Raw genomic sequence first — 25,267 nt, 5'->3', positions numbered from 1 at the left:
TGACTGGCCGATGCACCACCTGTGCCCCCTACTGTGCCAAATTGCTGTGTTTTAGTCGCCTGGCGCTCCACTCGTTGTTGTGAGTGTTGCTCCTCTGCCCTCTGTTCTTGCTGGAGGGCAACTGCCCCAAAACTGCACAGTAGCAGCGTCCTTCACGAGCCTCCTCCACAGAGGCGAATCTTGACACCGCTGGTACCAATAATTGGCAAGACCACTCAACTCCATATCCTCTCATGCCACACCATTCCATCTCTCCTCCAGCCTGTGCGGCACCCGTTTACCCCTCTCTATCAAGCTGAACAAAATCTGCTTGGGCATGCGGTGGCTGGGCGTGCGGTGGCTGGGCATGCGGTGGCTGGGCATGCGGTGGCTGGGCATGCGGTGGCTGGGCATGCGGGCTACATGACCCAGCCAACGCAGCCTCGCCTGCGGGAGGAGCTCACCGATGGAATGTGTCCAAACCTTTCAAGGATTTGTGATTTCCTCACACAATCCAGCCTGGTTAAACCCGGGATGGATCGCAGGCAGGCCAGCCCTGAATGTTTCTAACTGGCGAAGATGTTCCATTGGGCAAGACACATGTCACACACGCCCACACAACGAGCATGAGCACGGAGATGCGCGCGCCCCCCCAAAACACAGAACGCACAATGCTGCAGTGGGGCGGCACTCACTGCCGCTGTACTTGGGCACCCAGTGCACGGTGGGCGAGAGGCCCTTGATGTTGAAGTGCCGCCCGTTGAACTCGCCGCACTGCTCCTCGCGGAAGTCCTTGCGCCCGCGTGGGCACAGCTCCGTGCTGCACGAGCGGAAACGCAGCCTCCGACCCACGCAGTAGCGGCCCCCGTTCTTCGGTCTGAAGCAAGCAACGGCAGCGGCAGCAGCAACAACAACAGTAGTAGCAACAGCAGCAGCAATGCCGGCAGCAACAGGGCCCTGTATTTTAATCGGCCGGTCAAAACAAATCAAATCTTTGGTCCACGTGGTAGCTGTGCCATTCTCGTAGCGCAAGGCGACACGAGGGCACTCTGCTTCACGCTTGTGTAGAGTCTGCAGTCATTGCGCAGGTCGGGTGCAAACGTTGCGAAGCGGGTTCATCCAATTAGGAAATTATGAAATCACTTTGTAACTTTGTAATTTAGCAAAAATACTTACCGCTATGCTATTGGCATGAATGGCGCTATATAAAATGAAGGTATTATTAATACGTGTGTGTACTGTGTGAGTACCATAGCGGTCCTGGGCCTCCCCTAGGTCGACCCAGCCTCAAATGAGTACCTGGTGCGGTGTGTAAACATCACCACTGGGGAGACAAACGCGGTCAGGCGTGGTGTTGGCCACCCACCCTCTCGTGCTTGCTAACAGCACTTGCCCCTACAGTCTGTTACAGGCTCTACGAGGGATCTTTGTCTTTGTGTGAGAAGTAGCGTCCTGGGGGGGGGGGGGGGGTGGGGGGGGCTTACTCTGGATGGGAGCACTCCCTTGCCGCCTGGCGGATGCCGCCCCCGCAAGAGCGTGAGCAGGGCCCAAACGGCCCCCAGGAGCCCCACTCTCCATCCACGGCGCGGTCGTCCAGCTCGCGCACCACGCACAGGCCCTGCCGGCACACCTGGAGGGCACGCGCGGTCCCCCAAGTGGACAAAGATCCCCATTAGAGCCTTGACCGACCGTCGGGACAAGTGCTGTTGGCATACTGTGTCAACCCATACGGTTTATACCCCGTTTTCTTGTACAGGGAAAAAGAGTTTTCATGTCCATACGGCATACAGCCGTTTCAATACGGGACAAAAAAATCAACGTCTATTTGTTTGTGTTTCTCCCTCGTGATGGGACTTTGTAGGATGAACGTTGAGATTTATAAGTGCACGGGGTGACCAATAAGGTCTGAATTGGTCTGTAATAAGATAGGCGCTGATAAGGGGTTGACGGGTATGTGTTGGCGAGTAGCACCTGTGAAGGCCGGAGCAGCACACGAGAGGGTGGGCGGCCAGCACCACGCCCGACCGCCTTTGTCTCTCCGGTGATGATGTTGACACATCGCACCAGGTACTAATGTTTCAGACTGAGCCGATCTAGACGAGACGCAGAACTGGTTCAGATAATCGTCCCTGGCGTCGGCCGTGAGCGGGAATTGACCTCGGGTCGACGGGTTCGTAGCGCGGCGTGCGCACTCGCTAACAGACACAAACGCAATCTGTGATGCTTTGCAAAATTAATAGTTTGATTTTGGAGGAGAGGCCACGTAACGATCTGGCCAGATATATGTCACAAGAACCTCCAAATCCACAATAATCTGAAACCCACGCGTTAAGCTGATTGTTGCAAACGAATCATATTATCCGTTTGCGAGAATGTCATTTGTTGATTCTCTGCACGTCGTAGTAGCACGAGGAGATGCCGGTATTTGTGGGGATGCCGCCTGCCATGGTGCACAGACAATCGTTTGGCAGTTTGAATATGGCGGGGTAAAGTGTTGGTACTCCCATTTCTTCCAGTGCTAATTAAGACCTAAATGTCAAACAAGTGGGTGACATGTCCAGCCAACGTTATCCAAATTGCTTTCGCATCCCCAGCATTAATGGTTACACACCACACCAGGTAGTCATTTCTGGTTCGGTAAAACTATGGGAGGCCCAGGACTGTCTGAGACATCACTCACTACTGATGATAGCCATGGCTGGTAATCTAGCTCAGGTTATCGGTTTTATAGCGCAGTGTGCTAACCACCCCACCAGCGCTCCCCACACATGTACACACGAGTTATCAGACTCTGTTTTTATCCTGGAGAAATACGACGAGCTATGAAGCTTGTTTTCACACAGGATGTCCAGTACAAATATACGCACACGCAGATTTCAGCCCTGCCATGAGTACATTGGCTGGAAGTGTTCCGAGTTTCGCACAACCGAGTCTGAGTTGCATGATGGTGGCTTACAGTTGCACGGGCACGTTTCCAATCCGGGATGGGTTACCCAATCTGTTGGGGGGAATTCTGTTTTGAGTTAGCGTAGTGAATACAAATAAATAAACAAGCCAAAATCTACTCCCATGTCAGGGTCAGTCAGCTCTTGGCAGCTTCTTGCTCGGAGAGTGCGGGAGTTATATCCGCAGTTCACGGAGTGGGAGGATTTAGTTTGAGGAGCGCGCTGTGAGTATCACGCAGTCACCCTCTATAATTTACTCCGCAGGAACACGGCAATCATCGCGCTCCCCCCCCACCCCACCATGCTCATGCAAAAATACTTGGCAGCACCCTCCTGAAAATGAGCCACGAGACCCGGTGAAGCTTCCCGAGTAAACATGTCTAGTACGTGAGAATTGTTTTATTATGTTTTATTTTTATTATTTTATTACTTCCCTTCTACGTGACTTTACCGAAAGAACCAAGAAGATGTCTAGTACGGTACAATTAATATACAAAAATAGCTTTAGTTTCACTGTAACATCATTTCATTAGAACTACTCTCTGTGGTCAGTTTGTTGTCCTTCCCCTGTACCTCCGATGAGCACGGTTGGCCACGTACGGTGCGAAAGAAGCTCAGCATACACACGTTATTTGTTATGCATTGACATGTTACATAAAATACACATATGGTATGATTACATTGCAAAATTATGATAGGTGGGTGGCAGATTGGGGAGACCTTTGTCCAGCAGTGGATTGGCCATGGCTGATAATGATGATGATTATGAGGATACGTGTGGTCTTTTCCACAGTAACGGAATTACAGCAAATACATTTAAAAAAATATATTTCTGACACAACCCATCAGCCGCACGGCCTTCTGGAAGTGCCGAACTTCAGCAGCATTGATTCAAGACAAGCAACCTCTGGAGCGGTGTCGACACACACAGTGTCTCATCAGCAGAGTCAGGCTTGCTTGAATCAGTGGATTGAGGCAGGCCTACTGATGATGGTAACGTCTCGTTATTGACGGAGAGCCGAGGACACGCAGCCTCAGTACGTGACTGCACGAGCTCAACTGTGTTGCTTCCTCCATTAAATGGTGCTTATCGCACGCAGACTGCAACAGGGGCAAATTAAATGATTAATATCAAGATCTTTGTTCAACAGCCTGCGTCATTATAAAAGACATAAATGTACACGTAGACATTAACACTCTTAAATTATGTTGCTGCTTCTTATAGAAATATTTCCATCAGCATCACAATCATCATCATCGTATTATGGAAGGACCCTAAAGATTGTAAACGTAATGCTTCTGAAAGTGATCTCACTTTGTAAACAAGTCAGCACATTCCCAATGGTTTGTCAGATGAATGAGTGCTTCTGTTATGCAAAGCCATAAAAAAATATTGAAAAAATTCATGTAAATGCCAAAATCTGCAAAACGCATTTGCGTGCCTATTGGGAGAGTGTACACACATATATATATCAAACAACAAACATAGTTCACAGCTCAAATGAACATGGGGGAGGGGTCATGTCTTGTCTACAGCCCTTGAGTCAGTTCTGGAAATTCCACATTCCTTCAGGGTGGGAACGCGTTATGTATGGATGTACATTATGTTGAACTTCTCTCGCACCGTACGTAGCCATCCATCCTTATTAGAGGTGCGTTACTCCATAGTACAACAGCTGTCGAACTCCCACAAAATGGTGCACTACCCACTTCATCAACTCCAAAGGGGTGAGCAGCTAAGTTGACCCTCTGGTCAGATTATCAACCTTCGTACTGGTCCACTCCGTGCATTGTACGCAATTTAATTCATTAAAGCCACTTCGGACTGATGGATGCGAATCAAGGCTTGAGTCCTACCTACAACTGAGCTTCCTCTCAGTGCACATTGGCAGACATCTGTTGTTCTGTCATGGTGATGACGCATGCGCCCGTGCGCATTAAAGCAGCTGTCCGCAGATCTCATAACACAGCGCGGATAAGCGGGTCAGCTTGTCCCAACGTTACGGCCAAATAGCATGACCCCAAGCTCAGCGGCCCGGCAGCATTCGCGGCGTAAATTTAGAAACGCGCCGCATCCTTAAAAGCGCCCCGCTGTCGCGAACTGCGATGGCCACATTCTTCCGACAGCCGTGGCAGACGCAGGAGTGAAATGAGATGAATGAGCCTCCCCGCTCACCTCATCTCATCCCCTTTTATCCTCACGTGCTCTTTCCGCTCGGGGCGTGCGGTGGTTGTAGGGGCCGAGAAAACCGGTTCAGAGGTATCACTCGCCGCCGATGTTGGCCGTGGCCAGACATCAAACTCATAATGCAGCGCGACGGCAACGGCGCCACCGTCCAATCCCAATTCGTATGTGAACAGCGTAAACAAGCAGGCAACGTGCTTCCTACACACGTTGTCTTTTTTGCACGCGAATCAAAAAACATTTTCTCTTACCCAAACCATAAGCTTCGCTCTCGGTCGTCTGGGAGTGCATCACGTCAACAGAGTTGATTTAATACAAGCAGACTCTGTGCACCGGTTTTTGACGTGCCTACTCTCATAAACAGTCCAGAACTGCGATTCGAACTTGGTGATGCCTCATTAGTCCACTGCAACAACATTAACAATAGTGCACACTATTGGATACACCACTGCAACGCGTAACGCGCACAGGTGGATGCTTTGCGTATGTACACGCACCCACATACTACCCGCATACTACCCAGCAGTGTCGCTAGAGTGGAGCTCGAAATCCATTGCCCTTTAGCCCAGTGCCCCTGTTAGCTTCCTTTTAACGCTACACATCCGTGACCACATGAAAATAAAATAAAGCAGAGAAAATAAAAAAAACGTCCACATTTTTTTAAACGTCCCCTCCGCGATTAAAACACAAAGTACAGCAACTCATGTGTGCACCGATTCTTTTTTTTTTGTTGTTGAGTGCTTGCTTGCTTTAAATTGGCATTCCTAATTGCTAACTCATGGGCATGAAGGTGAACTCGCACAACTCGTGCCAAGTGCCCGGTTGGGGACGAGGGGGGGCGTGGGGTGTGCGGTTATTACCATGCCCTGGCCGCAGTCCGTGCCGTCTGCCAGGGGCATGTGCTGCGTGCGGCAGCCCATGTTCACGTCCTCGGCGCTGGTGCACCAGAGACGCCTGCACTGCCTCTGCACGCGGCGGCGGGCGGGCGTCGTGTCCCACAGCGGCAGGGGGACGGTGGTGGGGCGGCGGCGGGCGGGCGATGGTGGGCGCGGGGGGGGGGTGAAGGGGGAGAGGAGACGGCGGTCAGGAGGTCGGGCGAGGAGCAGGCGGCACAAGGCAGCATAACTGTGATAGTTGTCATTGTGAGAGTATTCATGCATACCGGAGGGATACGATGAGCTACGAAGCTCTTTTCGCAGATGTCCAGGAGACATTACCATGATTCCTACAATGTTATAATCATCATTGTCATTATCTTATTCTTAGGTTTTTTCGGTAAAGTCACGTAGGTAAAACCTGAAGATGGAGGCTTGTGTTGCCTCCGAAACGTCGTGATTTTTATTTAATTTTTATTTAACTTTTGTTAATTTTAATTTTTTACCTACGTGACCTTACCGAAAAAACGTAAGAATATGAATCCTTGCAGTCACGAAAGCTTCAAATCTAGAATTGTCATTATCTCTCCATTGTCGAGTGAAGGTGTTCCCTTGCATTGGCACCACTGCTTTTGGTCCTGAGATGCCATGAGCCACCTCGCTCTTCTTGCACATGAGTGCCAATCCTATAAACAGACTCTGCTACTGGCCATCATCCCTTCTAGATGATGGCTCCTGCTCAAGCCCACTTGTTTTCTTTTCCGAGTCTTATCAACATTTGTACATTAACCCTCATGCTCCTCTTTCTGTCACTCAACGTAACTCTGGGCACGCATTTTTCCCATGCTTATGTTGCCAATTTTCAGCTTTTATTTCATACCCCGTAATTACAAAGCACTATATTTGCACGTACATTCAAGCGCATTGATATTTACAGTATATAGCGTTGTGCATTGTTACGCACATATTAAATATACGCACATGCACAAATGTATCGTTTGAGTGTACACCCAAGATGTTTGAGAGAGCACGTGGTAAGCTCGTGCAGTCTACCACGCAATATCGCACCCATCAGGGTGACCCAATCCAGAATCAAACTGTGAGCATAGTGTAGCAAACCTTGTGTTTGAAACACGCCACGGGTCAAGAGTTCACAAACAAACGGAGAGCTCCTTCTTACTCGTAATCTACGGTGACTACGAGTTAAAGTTATCTTTCGACAGACTAAAGTTCTCTACCGTCGTCTAAATACGTCAAGATATTCGCTTGAAGATAACAAAAAGCAAAATTCGTGGGTTCCTTCCAACTCAACGGATAATCAAATATCAGACACTGAAGAGGTGGCTTCCCACAAAGCCACTCTATGTGTGCCCCAAAATCAACTCACCCGCTGTGGTTAATTGGGCGGAAATAAAGCGGCCTACGTGTTCGGCCACCAAAAATAATGCTTAGAAACCCCCCAACCCCCAAAAAAATCCTTTCAAAGTTGCATGGACAATTTCATAAATTAAAGCCACTGCAACTCATACCTTGCCATCAAAGAGGAGCTGCTTTAATTTTATATTTGAACAGGAAGGCATTCATCATGCACGGTCCCAGGAAAAGCTGTGCATTGGACAAACAAAAGGCTACAGTCTCCAGTTTCGATTCTCACTGCCCTCCCCTTGTGCTGCGTGGGCTTCATAATTAGAGGTGGTGCATGTGAGGTGTCTTTGTTAGCATGGCAGCGTATGTATGCATTGGACGCGTGCAATTAAACGTGAATGTCTGCATGAGTGTGTTAGGGACATGCGGAGCGGTGGCATTGTGGTTAGCACTGCACTGCACGAGGAACCAGCGAGCCGAGTTTGATTCCTAGTCAACGGCAAACATGGGGCACGCATGTGGTATCAAAACCCCGTCCCGAGACTCGCCTAAGTCGATGATGCCTCCAAATAAATACCTGGTGTCGCGTGTGTGAACACGGTGGTGCTGCACACCACCATCGTATAGCGGACAAAGTGAGACATAGTACGATGGCGCATTGCGAGCACAACTCGTTACCACCGAAACGTAGCATTGTATTGAGAGAATGCTTCTCCAAATGTGCGATTCCAGCTGTCCAATGCGTGCATGCAGAGCCGCGTGGCGGATACAGTGATGCCTTGCCCGGGTGTGGCTGTTACTTCTCCTTGCCTGAAGTGATCGCCACAATACCCCAGTGACTCCATTCATTGTCATCATTCGGAGACAAATTGCATTCAAGGATTCATTCTCTCTTGTATCTATTTCCCGTGTCCATCGCAATTAAAATCACTGAACTTCGAGCCCTTTTGTCAATCCAACTCAGGATGAATGCCTCACCATGCACGTGTTGGTTATGGGGATTGTTTTGACCGTACTTCGCCACGCATGTCAACGCAGGTTAGTGACGGGGGTATGTTGGCGACCCAGGACTGATTGTGACGTCACACGCCGTCAATCAGAGGTCGCAACCGGGTACCCGATACCCGTAACCTACCCGATACCCGGCTACCTGTACCCGGCCGGGTACGGGTACCCGTTTGCGACCCTGGTGCGGCCGGGTACGGGTACGGGTAGGCCGTGAGTCACCAGTGAGTCACCGTTTGTCACTCATTTCGGGTAGGGTACGGGTAGCGTACAGGTACCCATACCCGGCCGGGTACGGGTACCCGTTTGCGACCCTGGTGCGGCCGGGTACGGGTACGGGTAAGGAATCAAAACCCGTTTGCGACCTCTGCCGTCAATGTTAGCCGTGGCCGGGATTCAAACTCAGGTTACCGTGCTTTGGAGCACAGTGCGCTAACTGCCGTGCTTACCACATTGCAACTCTCGTTGTTATTTCTCTCCCGCTGTACAGTTTGCTCACTGCAGCAGCCTACATTGAACGTGAGCGTGCAATTTGCACACACCATAAAATAACTGAATCTCGCACGCGCAGTTCCATGCACGTCTCATGAGCGGAGCGACACATTTTCACCTCTGAACGATGCAATGCTCCTCGTCCGCTGGCTAGCGGTGGAGCCCAGGAGCGAGTGCCGCAATGTGCCCACCGTGTTTGTAAATATTGTTTTGGCTGTTAAGGGTGTGTAGGAGCGCCGCGGTGGTGAAATGTTAACTATCTCGCCCGGTATAAGGGAGGTCATAGGTCCGATCCTGACTCTGATGCCTGCTGTATATTTCGAGTTCGTGATATCTCTCTCTCCCCGTGGTCACGTGGATTTTTCTCCGGGTCCTACGGATTTTCCCCTCCACATTTCGAATCAACATGTGTTTGGAGTGTTTGGCTGCTATAAATGTACACATGATGGGAAGCCACTTCATTGAGCTATTATTTGTGATGTCCAGGTCGCTCCTGAAAAAAAGAGCTACTCAGCTCAGTGGGCCTTACCTGGTAAAATAAAAAATAGTTGAAATAGTGTTGTCAGTATGTTGAACGTGTAAGGATTGTTTTGGCCGACCGTCGTGCTAATCGGAGCGCCACTCACCATGTACGGGCACACCTGGGTGCCCGGCCCAAACACCAGCTCGCACTGACGGTTGGCGTTGTACAGGTGACCCGGCGACACCTGGGGCAGGTCATAGCGCTGGGCCGCCGGCTCGTCCAGCAGACACTCGCCATACCCTGCGCTGCAGATTCATTCATCGATCGTCATCATCATCATCGGCTCACGATTGTCACGGCGTCGCCGCGGGGTCTGGCGTCGCGACGTCTCGGCAGCCCCGCAATACATCACACCCACCCACACCCACACATTCACCCACCTCCACCAACCCCCCCACCAACCCCCCACCAGCGGCAACACAGCTTTGTATGGGCGACGTAGTTTTTATTCGCGTGCTCTCACCATGTGGTCATTTAACAGACTAAGCTTGGGTCCAGAATAGCTAGCGGACACGTGCGGGTGCCACTCCGCACGCGGGCGCCACTCATTCGTACATCACCCACAGCTGTGGGCGCGGCGAATGGTCCAGCTTGCACTCCGTGAACGTCGCTCAGCCCCTGGTGCTATTCCTCGAGTCTGTCCCCCTTCCAAGGGAGCGTGCTATGCCACCGGTGATTCCTTGTTGATCAATAGCGCCCAAAAACACGAGCAGTGCGGTGCACTTCACAATGAAGATGGTAGTTATTCCTATATCCATTAACGAGCAGTGTTGACTTAGACACACCGCAACCACACTGATCAGCGTGGTGACGCACGATCAAGCAACTACGATGACCAACACGCTATGGGGAGGCCTTCCTTCAGCAATGGATTGATAAAGGGCTGCTAATTATTCTCATTGTTTTATTTTTTTCTAAGTACTGTCTCGAAATTTAAAGTTCCATCGACTGTTTTAATGAAATAAAAACGAACTATTTAAACTGCTGTACATTCAAACAAGTTACGTAAGTTATTTATTTGAAAAAAAAATCACAGTGTGCTCTTATCACTTGGTTTAGTGGGGACAAAAAACGACGTATTTTAAATTTTGTTTATTAAAGTAACTATATCAATCTTCGTTAAATCGAACCAAAACTAATCCTTCTAGAATTTCCCTTTTTTGAAATATGCACCCGCAGGGCATTTATGAAATTCTCCAGAATGGATTTAATAATCATCGCCTGATTGAACACAATTAAACCCATACCTTACGCGGCGTGCGTCCGTGGCCTTCGGGCAATATTAAACGCCCCCCTTTGAAAAAATTAAATTTAAATGGAACATTCCGTGGAGTGGTCCTTACATGTGTTGTGGCTGCCACATCAAAGGGGGGGCAAGCGTTCGTCACAGAGGGTTACATCTACACTGTAGGGGAGGGGGGTGGTGGGTGTTGTTACATGTCAGGGGTAGAACACAAGGGTCAATTTATTTCCCATGCCCCCATTTCAAAATGAATTGCCCTCCTATGTAGCAAGGATAGACACAAACAAAGACAAAGATCACCCATATGGCCTTAACAGACTGTTGGGGCAAGTGATATTAGGGAGCACCTATGAAGGCCGGCACGGCACACGAGGGGGTGGGTGGCCAACACCACGCCTTCGTCTCCCCAGTGGCGATGTTTACACACACCGCACCAGGTACTCATTTGAGGCTGAGTCGACCTAGGGGAGGCCCAGGACCAGTTCAAATGATGATGCCCGTGAGTGGGAATCGAACCCCGGGGCGCCGGGTTTGTAGTGGAGTGCGCAAACCGCGACACTGCAGCACATATGCACTCATGTCGATTAATCGCAAATTAAACCCAAATGATTTAATTTGTCCTCTAAGGGGGCTTGAACGACTGCATAGCGATCCCCACGCCGCGTTGGAATTGAGTTGATAGGAATGCCGCAGAATGTACTTGACAAGCAATGTACTATCATGATGGGTTTATGGCGCACTCTCCGCCTCATAGCGGTAATTTTACACTTCCAGCCACCCCCAATCACATGCCGTGTCACGACCGGCCCTTGCGTCAACCCTGCGTGACAATGCGGACACAGTGTGGCAGTGCAAAGCGATCTGCTGGAGGGCTTACGAACGGGCATATGAGGTTGTACGTAGAGAGGCCGTATGCCCGAGTAGTACTTGTGAAGTTGGAAAAGTAAAAGAAAGGACAATGATGTATATATGTGTACATTTTCTTGGTTCTTTCGGTAAAGTCACATAGAAGGGAAATAATAAAATAATAAAAATAAAACATAATAAAATTACGTGTACATTTCCATTGAAAAGCGAACTGAAACGGTCAACGTTGATAAGGATGTGGACTGTATCATCACCACTTGCCATTTTGCATACCCGCTGCTAGATGAAGGCCTCCCATACCATCGCCATCCCTCACCGCACGGTGATGCCGCGCACCACGTCGCCACCTGGGCTTGAGCTGATCTTAGCGCTCCATCTCCACCCTTGCACACGTTTCTCCCATTGGCTGCTCTTCCTTCACGAGTCACTGTCCAATCGGCTGTCATCACAGCTCGCCACCCGTCTTGCCCAAGACCGCTTACCTTTCCCATGAATTAGCGGGTTAACATGACCTTTCGATTTCAAGCTTTCGTGACTGCAGGGATTCATCTTCTTGGTTCTTTCGGTAAAGTCACGTATAAGGGAAATAATAAAAATAAAACTAAATGAAATACAATTCTCACAACGTTTCGGCCACAACGCAAGCAGCCGTCCTCAGGTGAAGTCCATTCAGACGCTGTCTTTCCGACAGACCTGTTCTTCACCTGAGGACGACTGCTTGTGTTGTGGCCGAAACGTCGTGAGAATTGTGTTTTATTATGTTTAATTTTTATTATTTTATTATTTCCCTTCTAGGTGACTTTACCGAAAGAACCACGAAGATTAACATGACCTTTCTGATTTTCATTTGCTCCCTTATCCATATGTTCCTATGTCTGTTGCTCGATGGATAAATAAAAAACTAAACCAAGTTTTTTTTTCTTAATTGTATGCACAATTATTGATGTCTGCTTGCTGAGTCACCTTTGAAGAAGAGTTTCCTTAGCACAATGGGAATTACTTGGGACATCAACTTCAGAGTATGATTGTACTCAGATAATTTGCATAAATTAACATAATGATATGCACGTTTATTATCCCGTATTTTTAATAAATGACAAAAAAACTGAGATAATGAATTCAAATTTGTTTTGCAAGTCAACAGTGCATGGCCTCTGGACAGCCTAACCCTTGCCATAGGAACGCAGAATTTCCATCACGAGTTCAGAACCATCAATGGAAAAACGTGGACTGCCAAACGCTCGTTTGAGAAAGCAGTAACTTTTACGTTGATAAATATAAAGGAAATAGAATGAATGTTTATATATGACATGTAAGATATATGCAAGTTAAAATGTGGGAGCTCCAACACACACACACACAAACCGTTGCACATAATACTACAATAACATAATTCACAGGGAAGTAACGAACAAAGTCCACAAAATCGGACCAGTTGATCAGCAATATGACTACCAGGCTTCACACCCACATTCATAAACAAGACCATATCACTCCGATGTTCAGATCTCTGCGCTGGCTCCCAATCCGATGGCAGATTAATCACGAGACCACCCTCTGTGTTTTCAAAATCAACCATGGTGTCACCCCTCCCATCCGCCTCCCCCCCCCTCTCCCCTCTCATCTCGTTCTACTTCCCTACCCTGGGCTCTCCGCTCCGGCAACCACAGCCCTCCTCTCTCGATACCTCGAGCTCAACGTGTGGTCACAATCCCCCTACTTACTTCTCTGCAACCCCCTTGATGAAATGCCCTGCCCCAAAGCAGTCCAAGTTGCCAGCTCTGCTCTCCTCTTCAAGTTCACGCACGCGCACACAATGTGACTGAGCAGGTCAATTGAAGTGACTACAGAAATACCTCTTTGGCATCGTCGTTCGGGGCAAGTTCGCTAATATACTCGGTGAGCTGCTTGCTGCGAGAGTTCTAAATGCAAATGACGTCCGCTTCATATATTGGGGAGAACGAGGAAAAACGAATTAAAAGTTTAGGATCAAGACCTTTCTCTCCTCCTCCTCCTCCTGAAATTGCCTTTCCCTCATAAAAAAAATGTCTTCTGAGCCACTACCATCCAGATGCCCTCGACAGCTTCATCAAATACATCCCCCCCGCCAGGACCTATTCCCCATTTTCCCACCCACCACCGTACACCGCCGCACGCATCTCTTTTTGCTCACTTAAATCTTCCCGAGAATGATAAATTAAAAAAATCCTTTTAAAGAGCAGCAACACACAACTAAGCGTGCCGGAGGGAATAGACGGCGACAACGATGCGAGGCTACCGTGCGAGGTCAAGTCGAGGAAACTGTGATGTTCATGACACGCAACCGGGATGGACGGTGTGACGGGAGGCAGATGATCAAAGCACGCTGATGGAAGGTGCTCAGGGAAGAGGAAGACCACGATCTGATTGGACGTCAAACATCAAACGCCAGACGGGATGGACATTGCCTCTGTTGAAAGACGCAGGGCGACTGGCAGAGAGAAGTGGGAGTGAGAGAGAGAGAGAGAGCACTGCACGGGGATATCAGTGCAGGAGATGGTTGTGCCCCAACAGGAAGAAGAAGAAACGTGTGGTTAGATTTAAGTGCTTTGTAAATCCACAATTTGTACGTGTGCATGTTGGACTACTTTTGCACCGTACGTAGCCAACCGTGCTAATCAGAGGCGCGGCGGGGGACAAAGAAACTAAACACAAAAAGCAGTTCTTAAGCAATGAGTTTTCAATCGAGATTTGAAAGTGCATCCCTCCGGTGGCTTCCTAATGTTAATAAAATAACATAAACGCATCGCAGAGTGAATGCTGAAGTGAAAACGTGCGTCGGTTCTTACTCCAGGAATTCGGTGATGTACTTGCGGCTGCATTTGGACCAGGTCCACGGGTGGGTCTCGTAGTTGAGGGTGGGAGCCATCACGTTGAACTGGCCGTTGGAGAGGAGGTCCTTGCACTTGGGGCTGTCATCGTGGGGCATGTTTAACCTGCCCAAGGAAAACGCAGCGCAAAAAAAGAAAAATCAGTTCACTTCACACGCGGGTTTTTTTCGCACCCAATATTACGATTCCTGATCCGCTTTTTGGACTAGGCGGCACAACGATCTGGCCCAGTTTTTGACAGATTATTGCAAGACGTACAGGCAATTATGATCCGACTCAAGTTTTCTTTCTCCAAAAACTGAATCTACAAAACTGACGGAACCCTATTTTACACCAAATTATATCAGAAAATACACGTTCGATGAATTTGACGAGCAGGCGTAAACCATCCTCTTATGTTTCTTACCTGCGCATTTACACACATGCAGTAGAAATTGCAAATATGTAAATGTGAGCGCGTGAGCGACAGACACTAAGGATTTGAGAGCTATACGACGTATTCATAACAGCTTACAAAAAATCTTGACTTACAGCTTTCGTGACTGCAGGAATTCATATTCTTTGGGTCTTTCGGTAAAGTCATGTAGATAGGTTAAAAAAAAATAACAAAAAAAGTACGACGTTTCGATCGCAACACAAGCGTTCTTCCTGATGACGACCGCTTGTTTTGCGATCGAAACGCCGTAGTTCTTTTTGTTATTTTGTTATTTTATTTGAACCTATCCTCGTGACTTTACCGAAAAACCCAAAGAATATGAATAAGCTATCAAAAACCTTGTAAAAGTGCTTTGATTCGTTTATTTAAAACTCCACTCTAAATATCCGTTGACCGTCAGTCATCGCATACAGGATGGACACGTATATCACAACTTCAGAGAGAGAGAGAGAGAGGTTGGCAGTTGCCTAAGTGAGTAGTAGTGTGCTGTTCATGTCAGGCAGGTTATCTTCGCGAACTGCATGGGCCAGCCTGGTGAGGCACGGTCACGCATATTTCAAGCGACGACGGTTTATGGTGGAGGCAGGCAAGAGGGTGGCTCTGATAAGAGGGAACGCACACTAGAGGACGTCCTCCATGGACATGAAGCAGCCAAGTTTGCTCGCGCGCCGGAGATAGTTAGATTCCTGTGTCGCGAGACCATTTTCATCCAGCAGTGCAAACATCATGTGCCGATGAAGATGTATGCATGCATGTATGTTGAGCTTTTTTTCACACCGTACATAGCCAACTGTGCTAATTGGACGTCCAGGGAAAGGACAGCAAACTAAACACAAAAAGGAGTTCTAAAGAAATGAGTTTTCAATCGAGCTCCAGTGGCTTCCTAATATCGGATGGAAGAGCGTTCCAGTCGGCCGCAGAAGCGCAACTGAAAGCGCGCGATGCGGTGATCGCCTCGTTGGATGGCCAGCCAAAAGCCGATGGCTAGCCATTGGATGATAAATAAATGCATTACAAAACTATGAACGTTACATTCTTTTTACAGGGACTACACTGACGAGAAGATCCAGAGATGTGATGCAACTGCAGTTCTTCTATGTTGGCACGAAACAACAACAGCAACCACTGTTCGCCACTAACTGGCGGTGACATCACCGCCGCGCTTGTGCCAGGCCCTGCACACTTTGAGTGTGTGTACATATAAACACACGCACGCACACAATGCGCACGGGTATACTGTGAACGAGCAAATACATTTTTTTTCCCTTTCAAGATAATAAGGTAAGCCGATCTACGGGTTTAGACTAAGCTTAATCTGGGCTGGAGGTGCTGGGGTTTGGCCATGAGCCTAACAGCAGTGGACAGCATCGGGACCACAGGGAGGCAAATAGGTGCACAGTTAAACAACACGCAAAAAAAAACAAGGGTTGCATGCCTCCGGTTTTTCGGAGCCGGCGTGTCTGGAATTTTTCACATGATTTTCTGCGAGCACAATCTCCGATCGGAACGGCTTTAAAACAAAGCTCCTCTGTCAGTGTTTTTAAATCTGCTGGCCGGCAAGCTCCGCACGGGGGCAGAGGTCAGATGCTGATTTGACGTGACAAAAGCACACACAAAATGCCTCACGTGGACGGACCAGACTTGCTAACTGCTCTGCAGCGAAACCCAAACGGAGAAAAGGAAGGAAAAAAATCAACCAACAACCTCTTGTAATCCTGGTTGATTTTTCGTGGCAAGAATGGGAATTGCCAAAATTATTGCTAAACCTGTTTTTAATAGAATAATGTGTTCTCTAATAGTCCTGAGATGGCCACAATAGATCAAGTGGTCAGAGTGGTCTGTGTAGCTGTCAGAGCAATTTGTTTATTTAACAAACAACAACTAGAAAAAACTTCTCTCCAATTTGGCAGAAGAAGCTGAGTTTCATGTGGTGGGCAGCTGATGCATTCCCGAACGATAAACATCACCCCAAAGCATTGTTTACCCTCTTTAGTTCTTGTCTGTTTCACAATTGTATTGCAATTATACTATGTGTGTCATGTCATGAGATTATGAAATACAAGGTGCTTCAAATTTGTTTTAACATTTACGTGGGACGATCGTTTTTAATGGTAAAAGAACGGATACTACACTGTGACATGATAACAAATGTGTGTTGATAGCTTGAAAAAGTCAAATTCTCCACTTTCTCGCCATCATAGTCAAAGCGTTGCCTGGAATCTTCTCCAGGTGGTCTCCAGAGCCCGGATGCACATTTCTTGTGGCGTTGTTGCAAATTCTCCGAAGTGTTAACATTTTTTTGAAGCACGCTGTATTGAATATGAACTCTATCGAGCTCGGTGCCCTTGCTCATTTGGGAAATTTAGAGAATGGCTCACAGAAGGCGATGATAAAGATCCACTTCTTTAATCGCTTCAAAGCGATATTTCAATCCACGAGAGGGGAGCCGCACTGTTTCCAACACGCTCCGCTATCGAGACGTCCGTCTCGTAGCAAGTAAAAAAAAAGAAAAATCAAAACTTAACTGTCGTCAAATTAACTGAATCAAAATTGATGATTTCTGTGCCGTCATTTGTGACTGGGTGGAGTCTACCAAACGGTCACACTTGACGACCTGGTTTGATCACAAGGGGCTGACACCTGGACTCGATCCCAACTGTCAGCGTCACTGGCTCATCGCTCTGACCGCTGGCCTTGTTGATGCTCTACGAAGTGATCAGCAAGCACGGGGATATATTTAACGGAGATATTCTCTGCCTCTTGCCCACAAGACAGCATTTTCTTTTACCTACAAATGAGTTTCGTTGAAGAAGTCACACACGGGGTCATATTGATCCGTAGCAGGATTTTAACTTTGACCCCGAGGCTAATATCCTGCTCTTATCAAAGTGCATCCTGGAATTTGATATTGTCCTCTGGATAGATAAGACCTCTGTTTAATAAGTGTTCCAAAAGGGAACATTTTGTACTGCACATTACATATTGGCATCATGCCTTCTGTAAAGCACATCTAATTTCTAATAACACAGTAATTATAGTGGTCACTGTTACTCAATGATACAATTACGATGTGCGCTCAGTTTGAAAGACAAGGGTGATGCATTGAACTGTTGTGAAAGGCGTCTAGAGGAGGGGAACATGCCGGAGAGGACGACATTCACGGAGATGGAGCGACGAGATCGCCCCATAGAGCAGGAGCGAGAGGGGGCCTTAGCATCGCGAGGATGGATAAAATGTGGGGAGACCTTCACCCAACAGTGGATAGATACTGGCTGCTGCTGATGATTTACATCATAAGCCTGGTCTCCCATAGTTAAAGAGAGTGGGTGGTGGGGGGGGGGGTTATTCCCAGTAGCTGCTTCTGCAAAGACCTCTGGAGCCTACGTCGGAGGGCAGGAGCTCCGTGTTGATGCTTTCCCTCCTGTTTGCCCTTAATTAGACGTGCGCCTCTGCTCTTGTTTGTCAGCAAATGTTGCCCACAAAACACAGAGGGGGCCTCTGGCCTGCCCCTGGCCAACATCCCGGGCCCCGGATTAGCACAGGTGTGTTTGTGTCCCAAATAAAGCACATCAGACCATTCCAGCTCCCACACGACCACTGCCACGATCCCATTCCTGCCCCCGCAGCAATGTTAACTTTGGGGAGGCGCGACTGATGTGACACTCATGAATGACCATGGGTACAAAGAACCCCTGTATACTATTAAATTAAAATTTGTATTTTATGTTACCAGGCAAGGCCCACTGAGCTGTATAGCTCCTTTTCAGAAGCGACCTGGCCACACATGACAGCTCAACAGAGTGGCATATCACGTGGAAATATATAGCAGCATTACAATACTCTCAATGCATGTTGATTCTAAGTGTGGAGGGAAAACCCGGAGGATCCGGAGAAAAATCCACACGACCACGGGGAGAGAGACATGCAAACTCCAAATATGCAACAGGTATAATCAGGGTCGCGTTCAAACCCACGACCTCCTGTTTACCGGGTGAGGTAGTTAGCATCTCGCCACCGTGGTACCCACAGCCGTAGCATTAATGTCAGGGGTTACATTGAAAATAATGTACCGCTGCATGAGCGTGACCCTAAGAGAATGACATCGATTTTTCAAGCTTCCCTGGTGCGATGGTCAGCAAACTGGACTTGATGGCGCACGTTTCTGAAATCCCACCCCGCCTCCGTCCACTCAGTGTGTGATCCCACAGCTAGTCGGTCAGCAGATCGTCGTGCGGTGGGGTAAAGTGTGGTGGGGTAGAGAGTGGTGGGGTAGAGTGTAAAGTGTGGTGGGGTAAAGTGTGGTGGGGTAGAGAGTGGTGGGGTAGAGTGTGGTGGGGTAGAGTGTGGTGGGGTAGAGTGCGGGTGGGGTAGAGTGTGGTGGGGTAGAGAGTGGTGGGGTAGAGAGTGGTGGGGTAGAGAGTGGTGGGGTAAAGTGCGGTGGGGTAAAGTGTGGTGGGGTAGAAAGTGGTGGTGTACAGAGTGGTGGGGTAAAGTGTGGTGGGGTAAAGTGTGGTGGGGTAAAGTGTGGTGGGGTAGAGTGTGGTGGGGTAGAGTGTGGTGGGGTAGAGTGTGGTGGGGTAGAGTGTGGGTGGGGTAGAGTGTGGGTGGGGTAGAGTGTGGTGGGGTAGAGTGCGGGTGGGGTAGAGTGTGGTGGGGTAGAGTGTGGGTGGGGTAGAGTGTGGGTGGGGTAGAGTGTGGTGGGGTAGAGTGCGGGTGGGGTAGAGTGTGGTGGGGTAGAGTGTGGGTGGGGTAGAGTGTGGTGGGGTAGAGTGTGGGTGGGGTAGAGTGTGGTGGGGTAGAGTGTGGGTGGGGTAGAGTGTGGTGGGGTAGAGTGTGGTGGGGTAGAGTGTGGGTGGGGTAGAGTGTGGGTGGGGTAGAGTGTGGTGGGGTAGAGTGTGGGTGGGGTAGAGTGTGGTGGGGTAGAGTGTGGGTGGGGTAGAGTGTGGTGGGGTAGAGTGTGGTGGGGTAGAGTGTGGTGGGGTAGAGTGTGGGTGGGGTAGAGTGGGTGGGGTAGAGTGTGGTGGGGTAGAGTGTGGTGGGGTAGAGTGTGGTGGGGTAGAGTGTGGTGGGGTAGAGTGTGGGTGGGGTAGAGTGTGGGTGGGGTAGAGTGCGGGTGGGGTAGAGTGTGGTGGGGTAGAGTGTGGTGGGGTAGAGTGTGGTGGGGTAGAGTGTGGGTGGGGTAGAGTGTGGGTGGGGTAGAGTGCGGGTGGGGTAGAGTGCGGGTGGGGTAGAGTGTGGTGGGGTAGAGTGTGGGTGGGGTAGAGTGTGGTGGGGTAGAGTGTGGGTGGGGTAGAGTGTGGTGGGGTAGAGTGCGGGTGGGGTAGAGTGTGGTGGGGTAGAGTGTGGTGGGGTAGAGTGTGGTGGGGTAGAGTGTGGGTGGGGTAGAGTGTGGTGGGGTAGAGTGTGGTGGGGTAAAGTGTGGTGGGGTAGAGTGTGGGTGGGGTAGAGTGTGGGTGGGGTAGAGTGTGGGTGGGGTAGAGTGTGGGTGGGGTAGAGTGTGGTGGGGTAGAGTGTGGGTGGGGTAGAGTGTGGTGGGGTAGAGTGTGGGTGGGGTAGAGTGCGGGTGGGGTAGAGTGTGGTGGGGTAGAGTGTGGTGGGGTAGAGTGTGGTGGGGTAGAGTGTGGTGGGGTAGAGTGTGGGTGGGGTAGAGTGTGGGTGGGGTAGAGTGTGGGTGGGGTAGAGTGTGGGTGGGGTAGAGTGTGGTGGGGTAGAGTGTGGGTGGGGTAGAGTGTGGTGGGGTAGAGTGTGGGTGGGGTAGAGTGTGGGTGGGGTAGAGTGTGGTGGGGTAGAGTGTGGGTGGGGTAGAGTGTGGTGGGGTAGAGTGTGGGTGGGGTAGAGTGCGGGTGGGGTAGAGTGTGGTGGGGTAGAGTGTGGGTGGGGTAGAGTGTGGGTGGGGTAGAGTGTGGGTGGGGTAGAGTGTGGGTGGGGTAGAGTGTGGGTGGGGTAGAGTGTGGGTGGGGTAGAGTGCGGGTGGGGTAGAGTGTGGGTGGGGTAGAGTGTGGTGGGGTAGAGTGTGGGTGGGGTAGAGTGCGGTGGGGTAGAGTGTGGTGGGGTAGAGTGTGGTGGGGTAGAGTGTGGGTGGGGTAGAGTGTGGGTGGGGTAGAGTGTGGTGGGGTAGAGTGTGGTGGGGTAGAGTGTGGTGGGGTAGAGTGTGGGTGGGGTAGAGTGCGGGTGGGGTAGAGTGTGGGTGGGGTAGAGTGTGGTGGGGTAGAGTGTGGGTGGGGTAGAGTGTGGTGGGGTAGAGTGTGGTGGGGTAGAGTGTGGGTGGGGTAGAGTGTGGTGGGGTAGAGTGTGGTGGGGTAGAGTGTGGTGGGGTAAAGTGCGGTGGTTCTCCCATCACTCCCGATGCTGTCTGGCCAGTGCGGAAGAGTAGGCCAAATACCCTCCTCAGGGGCTCTCTGGAGCTCCCTCTCGCTGTCAGCTGCAAGATCATTGGTTAATACCGTGAGTATTAATATTAAGGAATGAATAACATTTAGTTTGCACTTGGAAACATTGGAATTATAGTTTTAAAATTATATTGGCTTCTAGAAAATGATAAAAGCCAAGGCTTACAAAAAAAAATCACTTGGTTTGTCATCCCACCCCACCTCTGTCCACTCATCACCATGTTTGCCTTGTAACAAAACAATAAACAGTTGTCCAACAATTTAGACGTCAGGCCTTTTTGAGGAAACAGGGAGAGGTGGTATAGAGGTTGAGTTGGCGGTCACACTTCACACTGCGGTGCCCTTATCACGAGGCAGTGCCTGGAAATGTGAGCCTATTATATGTACGAATATAATCTCGTGATGCTAGCTGGAACGGTCCAATTCGCGTCATTTAGGACACAGACACACCGCGCCATTGGCTGTTAAGAAGGTACGTGGCCTTGGGAAGGACGCATCGGTAGAAGGGATGGTAAGCAGATGGACAAGACTGGTGATAAGCATGGAAGTCAATGGTTATATAATGTTAACTTATACGATCACCAATAAAAGTGCTAAGCAGGTTCAACCCTGCCTGGCTTCTGATATTAAAAGATTTGTCATGTGTACGTTTGTTTTGAGTGAATTTAGGATGTTCTGTCACAGGCGGTAGAGGGAGGAACACAAATGCAACAAAAACACGTGCGTATTTTTCAGCTCGTTCAGACATTGTTATTGTAAAAAAAAAACCTCGTTATAATTGGAAACAAAGCAATTGTTGGGCAAGAGTTATTCATTACGCGTGCACGATATCCTAAACATCCCCATTTACTGAGAATTGCACCCCCACTTATGCCTGTGCGTCTTTTTTCCCAGAAGTTCTTTTTTTTCAAAAGTCTTTGAAGCTCTTCTTGACAAGGCATTATTGGTGTCCTTTCATCTCCATAAGGTGCCTGGAAGAACGCTACTTTACATGCCTCCTCAAGCTTCCTCATCACCATTCTCATCAGCAGAAGCAGCAGCAGCAGCAGCCCTTTGCGAGTGCACTGTGGTGCAACAAGCTCCGCTGTTGCAATAGCCAGTGGTCCAGTGCGAGATATCACCCAGTGCTGCCACGTGTCTCCTGCTTTTCACCTCTCCCATCACCCATTAGACCCGTTAGCCAAATGCGTTGGTAGCTGTGCACAGGCACAAATGGTAAAGTAAAAAAAAAATCAACACATTTGTCGATAACGCTGTGGTCTTAACAGGAAATATATAATAATATTAGACAAGGTTTCAGGCATTGGCCCTTTTCATTGCGCAGAGAAGGTGCCTATGTGCTACCTAAGGTGCATATGTGCTCCGCTAGCACGTGAGGTCACTGATGTATATATATATTTTATATTTTAAGGCCACAGTGTTATCACCCAGGAGGCCTGTCTCCTCTTGGCTGCTTCCACGCCCCTCTCTTTCCCGCATGTAGCATGTTGAACTTCTTTCGCACCGCACATAGCCAACCGTGCCAATCGGAGGTGCGGGCGAAGGACAACGAACTGAACACAAGAAGCAGTTCTAAAGAAATGCGTTTTCGATCTGAATTGAAAAGTGCATAGCACACTCTCAACACTCCGTGCCGTGCAATGTGAGGTGGTCAAGTGGCTGCGGGGCAGGGGGTGGCATGGGTTTCTGGACACCCCTCAATATGTTTTGCGATGGCTAACGAAACAACCACAAAAAAGATGTCACTTTTTGCTTTGATTCATATTTGCTTCATTATACTGGCTGTTTCCTTTTTGACGTCGCTGGTTTGTCATTTTGGCGACCCAGCTCACATGTGAAGATGGGACTCATCCCTGGTCTCTCGAATTCTCGCTTGGTTAAGACAAAATAAACCAGATACGGCTACATATTCTTAGGTTTTTTCGGTAAAGTCACGTAGGTAAAAAAATAATTTTAATGTTTTACCTACGTGACTTTACCGAAAAAACCTAAGAATATGAATCCTTGCAGTCACAAAAGCTTCAAATCTAGAACAGATACGGCTAACAGACTCACTCAAAAAAGTTGGATAAAATATCACGTTTTTTTATGACTCCACATGTTTCTCCATCCAACAAGGTGTCAGAAATGTTGATCGTGCTGACGATGGAACCTTTATTATGCGCACCGGCACACGGACAGCAGGGTTAAGTATTGAGTCGGCAGCTAATATGTGCGTAGATTCAATGTAATTAAAGGTACAGTGGAACCCTGCGGCAGAAGTTGAGAAGTCTCTCTTTTGTATGGCGGGCGGAAAGCAACAACAACGCGTCATAGTTGAATGCTAAGTTGTTTTTCAACCAATCCAAGGAGGCGGTAGACGCCACGTGGGTTGCAGGACACTGACGCTGTATAGGGGCAGTGAGTGAAGATTTTCCACAGACCCTATCTGCAATCTCACCAACAAAAAAACCACCTGGCACCATTCACCATTAGGGCACTCCCGACTTCCTAAACGTGGTGGCTGTGCCCCTGGCTAAGGGGGGCTCGTAAAGTCTAAATCAGAGAACCGGGATGAGCCCACTGTGGTACTGGGTTTGTATCTGGGCAGCCCAAGCCTGATCATTATACCACCAGATGCTATTTGTGGTCTCAGCCCAGCAACCAATGACTGGACAAAGAAAAACTTAATCGTTAATTGAGTTTTTGTCCATTTTACATATCCAATCTCTTGAGAATAAATTTGGTATAATCTGTCATACAATACATATTCAGCAATCTTTGTAGTGCCGTCTATTGCTGGATAAGAGATGTCGCAGCTGGGAATTATAAGCACTCCCCTTTGACAGCAAGGCCAGCTGTCCTTATACGTGAAGTCGTGTGCTTGTAACAGGAGTTGCCCTCCGCCTTCTTCCCACCAGTGCGATGTAAGCATGTGTTACTTGTCTCAGAACTGTGCTCTTACAAGGCGTCCTTATGTCCTGATTCCGCTGCTTTACCAGAACTTCTGGAGAAGTTACGCGGCAGCTTCGGGATAGCTGTGCTGAACATAAGACTGGCAGAAGGATATCTGTTCAGCCCATGACTCCACCATCTGGTGATGTTGTCTCCCTCGCCTGGTATGCAGGAGTTTGTGGGTTCTATCCCAGATCCTGGCGATTCTCTCTCCCCTTGGTGATCAGAGTGGATATACCTCGGGGTTCCTCCAGTTTTGTCCTCCACATTTAGAAATGTAACTCCGCCTCATTTAGATTAATTGGCTGCTGTTATACATTCGCACATCTGATGGTATAAGCTGCTTCGTTGAGTTATCATGTGTGGCCAGGTCACCTTCGAAAAAGAGATAATATAGCTCAGTGGGCTTTACCTGATAAATAAAAAATATATATGTTTTTATAAAAATATAATTAACAATACAAGCAGTAGAAGAATATTTTGGGACTTTTTTGCCATTATAGAAACATTTATCCATTATAAACTCAAGATATAAAATCTGAAAACGATCCAGCTAACACATGTAACAACTCCAATTGAACTCCTCTGCTACAAATCACTAGGACTTTTTTTTTTGTTATCCCACTTTTGTGTTGTTGCCATTAACTTGGAAACATCGGGCTGAGTTATGGAGGGTATTTTGTGGTCACATAACCCCACTGTAGGGTCCAATGGTAATGCGGCACACGAGGTAACAACGGAGGTCAGGCAAACCTGTACGATTTGCCGTGCATAAAAACCCAACGTGACGGGACACATCGGTAATTTCCACTGCAGTGTGGCTTCTGGTTAAAAAAAAAAATCCTCAAGCGATCGGGGAACGATCTTTAGTGGAGAGCTGGGGTTTTGTTACGGATTGCCAAGATCTACCCGCTCGCACCGCAGTTGTAAAACCGTGGCTGAATTCATCGCGCCGTGGAATTCACTCAGGCACACCCATTCTGAAAGATCAGTATGTACGGCACCCCGGGCTATCCTCCGCTATGGAAACAGCAATCACAATATTAGCACAGTTTTTTTTTGTTTATGTTTCCACGTGCATCGACTAATGTCCTGAGAATTTGTAAGGTTGGTTTTAATGCCCTCCCCCCCCCCACCACTTACCCTGCCCTACCTCAAA

The 25,267-nt window shown here is 48.7% G+C and overlaps 1 protein-coding gene across 2 annotated transcripts in view; it reads right to left on the bottom strand.

Annotated features, from left to right (window-relative positions):
* The window catches only part of LOC144944286 (A disintegrin and metalloproteinase with thrombospondin motifs 9-like), a 176,465-nt gene that overhangs the window by 65,724 nt on the left and 85,474 nt on the right, over nucleotides 1-25,267 (bottom strand). For both annotated transcript variants that reach the window (XM_078872311.1, XM_078872312.1), the window contains exons 9-13: nucleotides 14,308-14,454; nucleotides 9,473-9,614; nucleotides 5,970-6,074; nucleotides 1,464-1,609; nucleotides 675-856 (exon numbers count right to left, since the gene is read on the bottom strand). In XM_078872311.1, the coding sequence (XP_078728437.1) occupies nucleotides 675-856; nucleotides 1,464-1,609; nucleotides 5,970-6,074; nucleotides 9,473-9,614; nucleotides 14,308-14,454 (722 nt within the window). The remainder of the gene's footprint in view (nucleotides 1-674; nucleotides 857-1,463; nucleotides 1,610-5,969; nucleotides 6,075-9,472; nucleotides 9,615-14,307; nucleotides 14,455-25,267) is intronic.

The sequence above is a fragment of the Lampetra fluviatilis genome, chromosome 34 (assembly GCF_964198595.1).
Source record: "Lampetra fluviatilis chromosome 34, kcLamFluv1.1, whole genome shotgun sequence".
Lineage (NCBI taxonomy): Eukaryota > Metazoa > Chordata > Hyperoartia > Petromyzontiformes > Petromyzontidae > Lampetra > Lampetra fluviatilis.
This window is presented reverse-complemented; position numbering and strand designations above follow the sequence as displayed.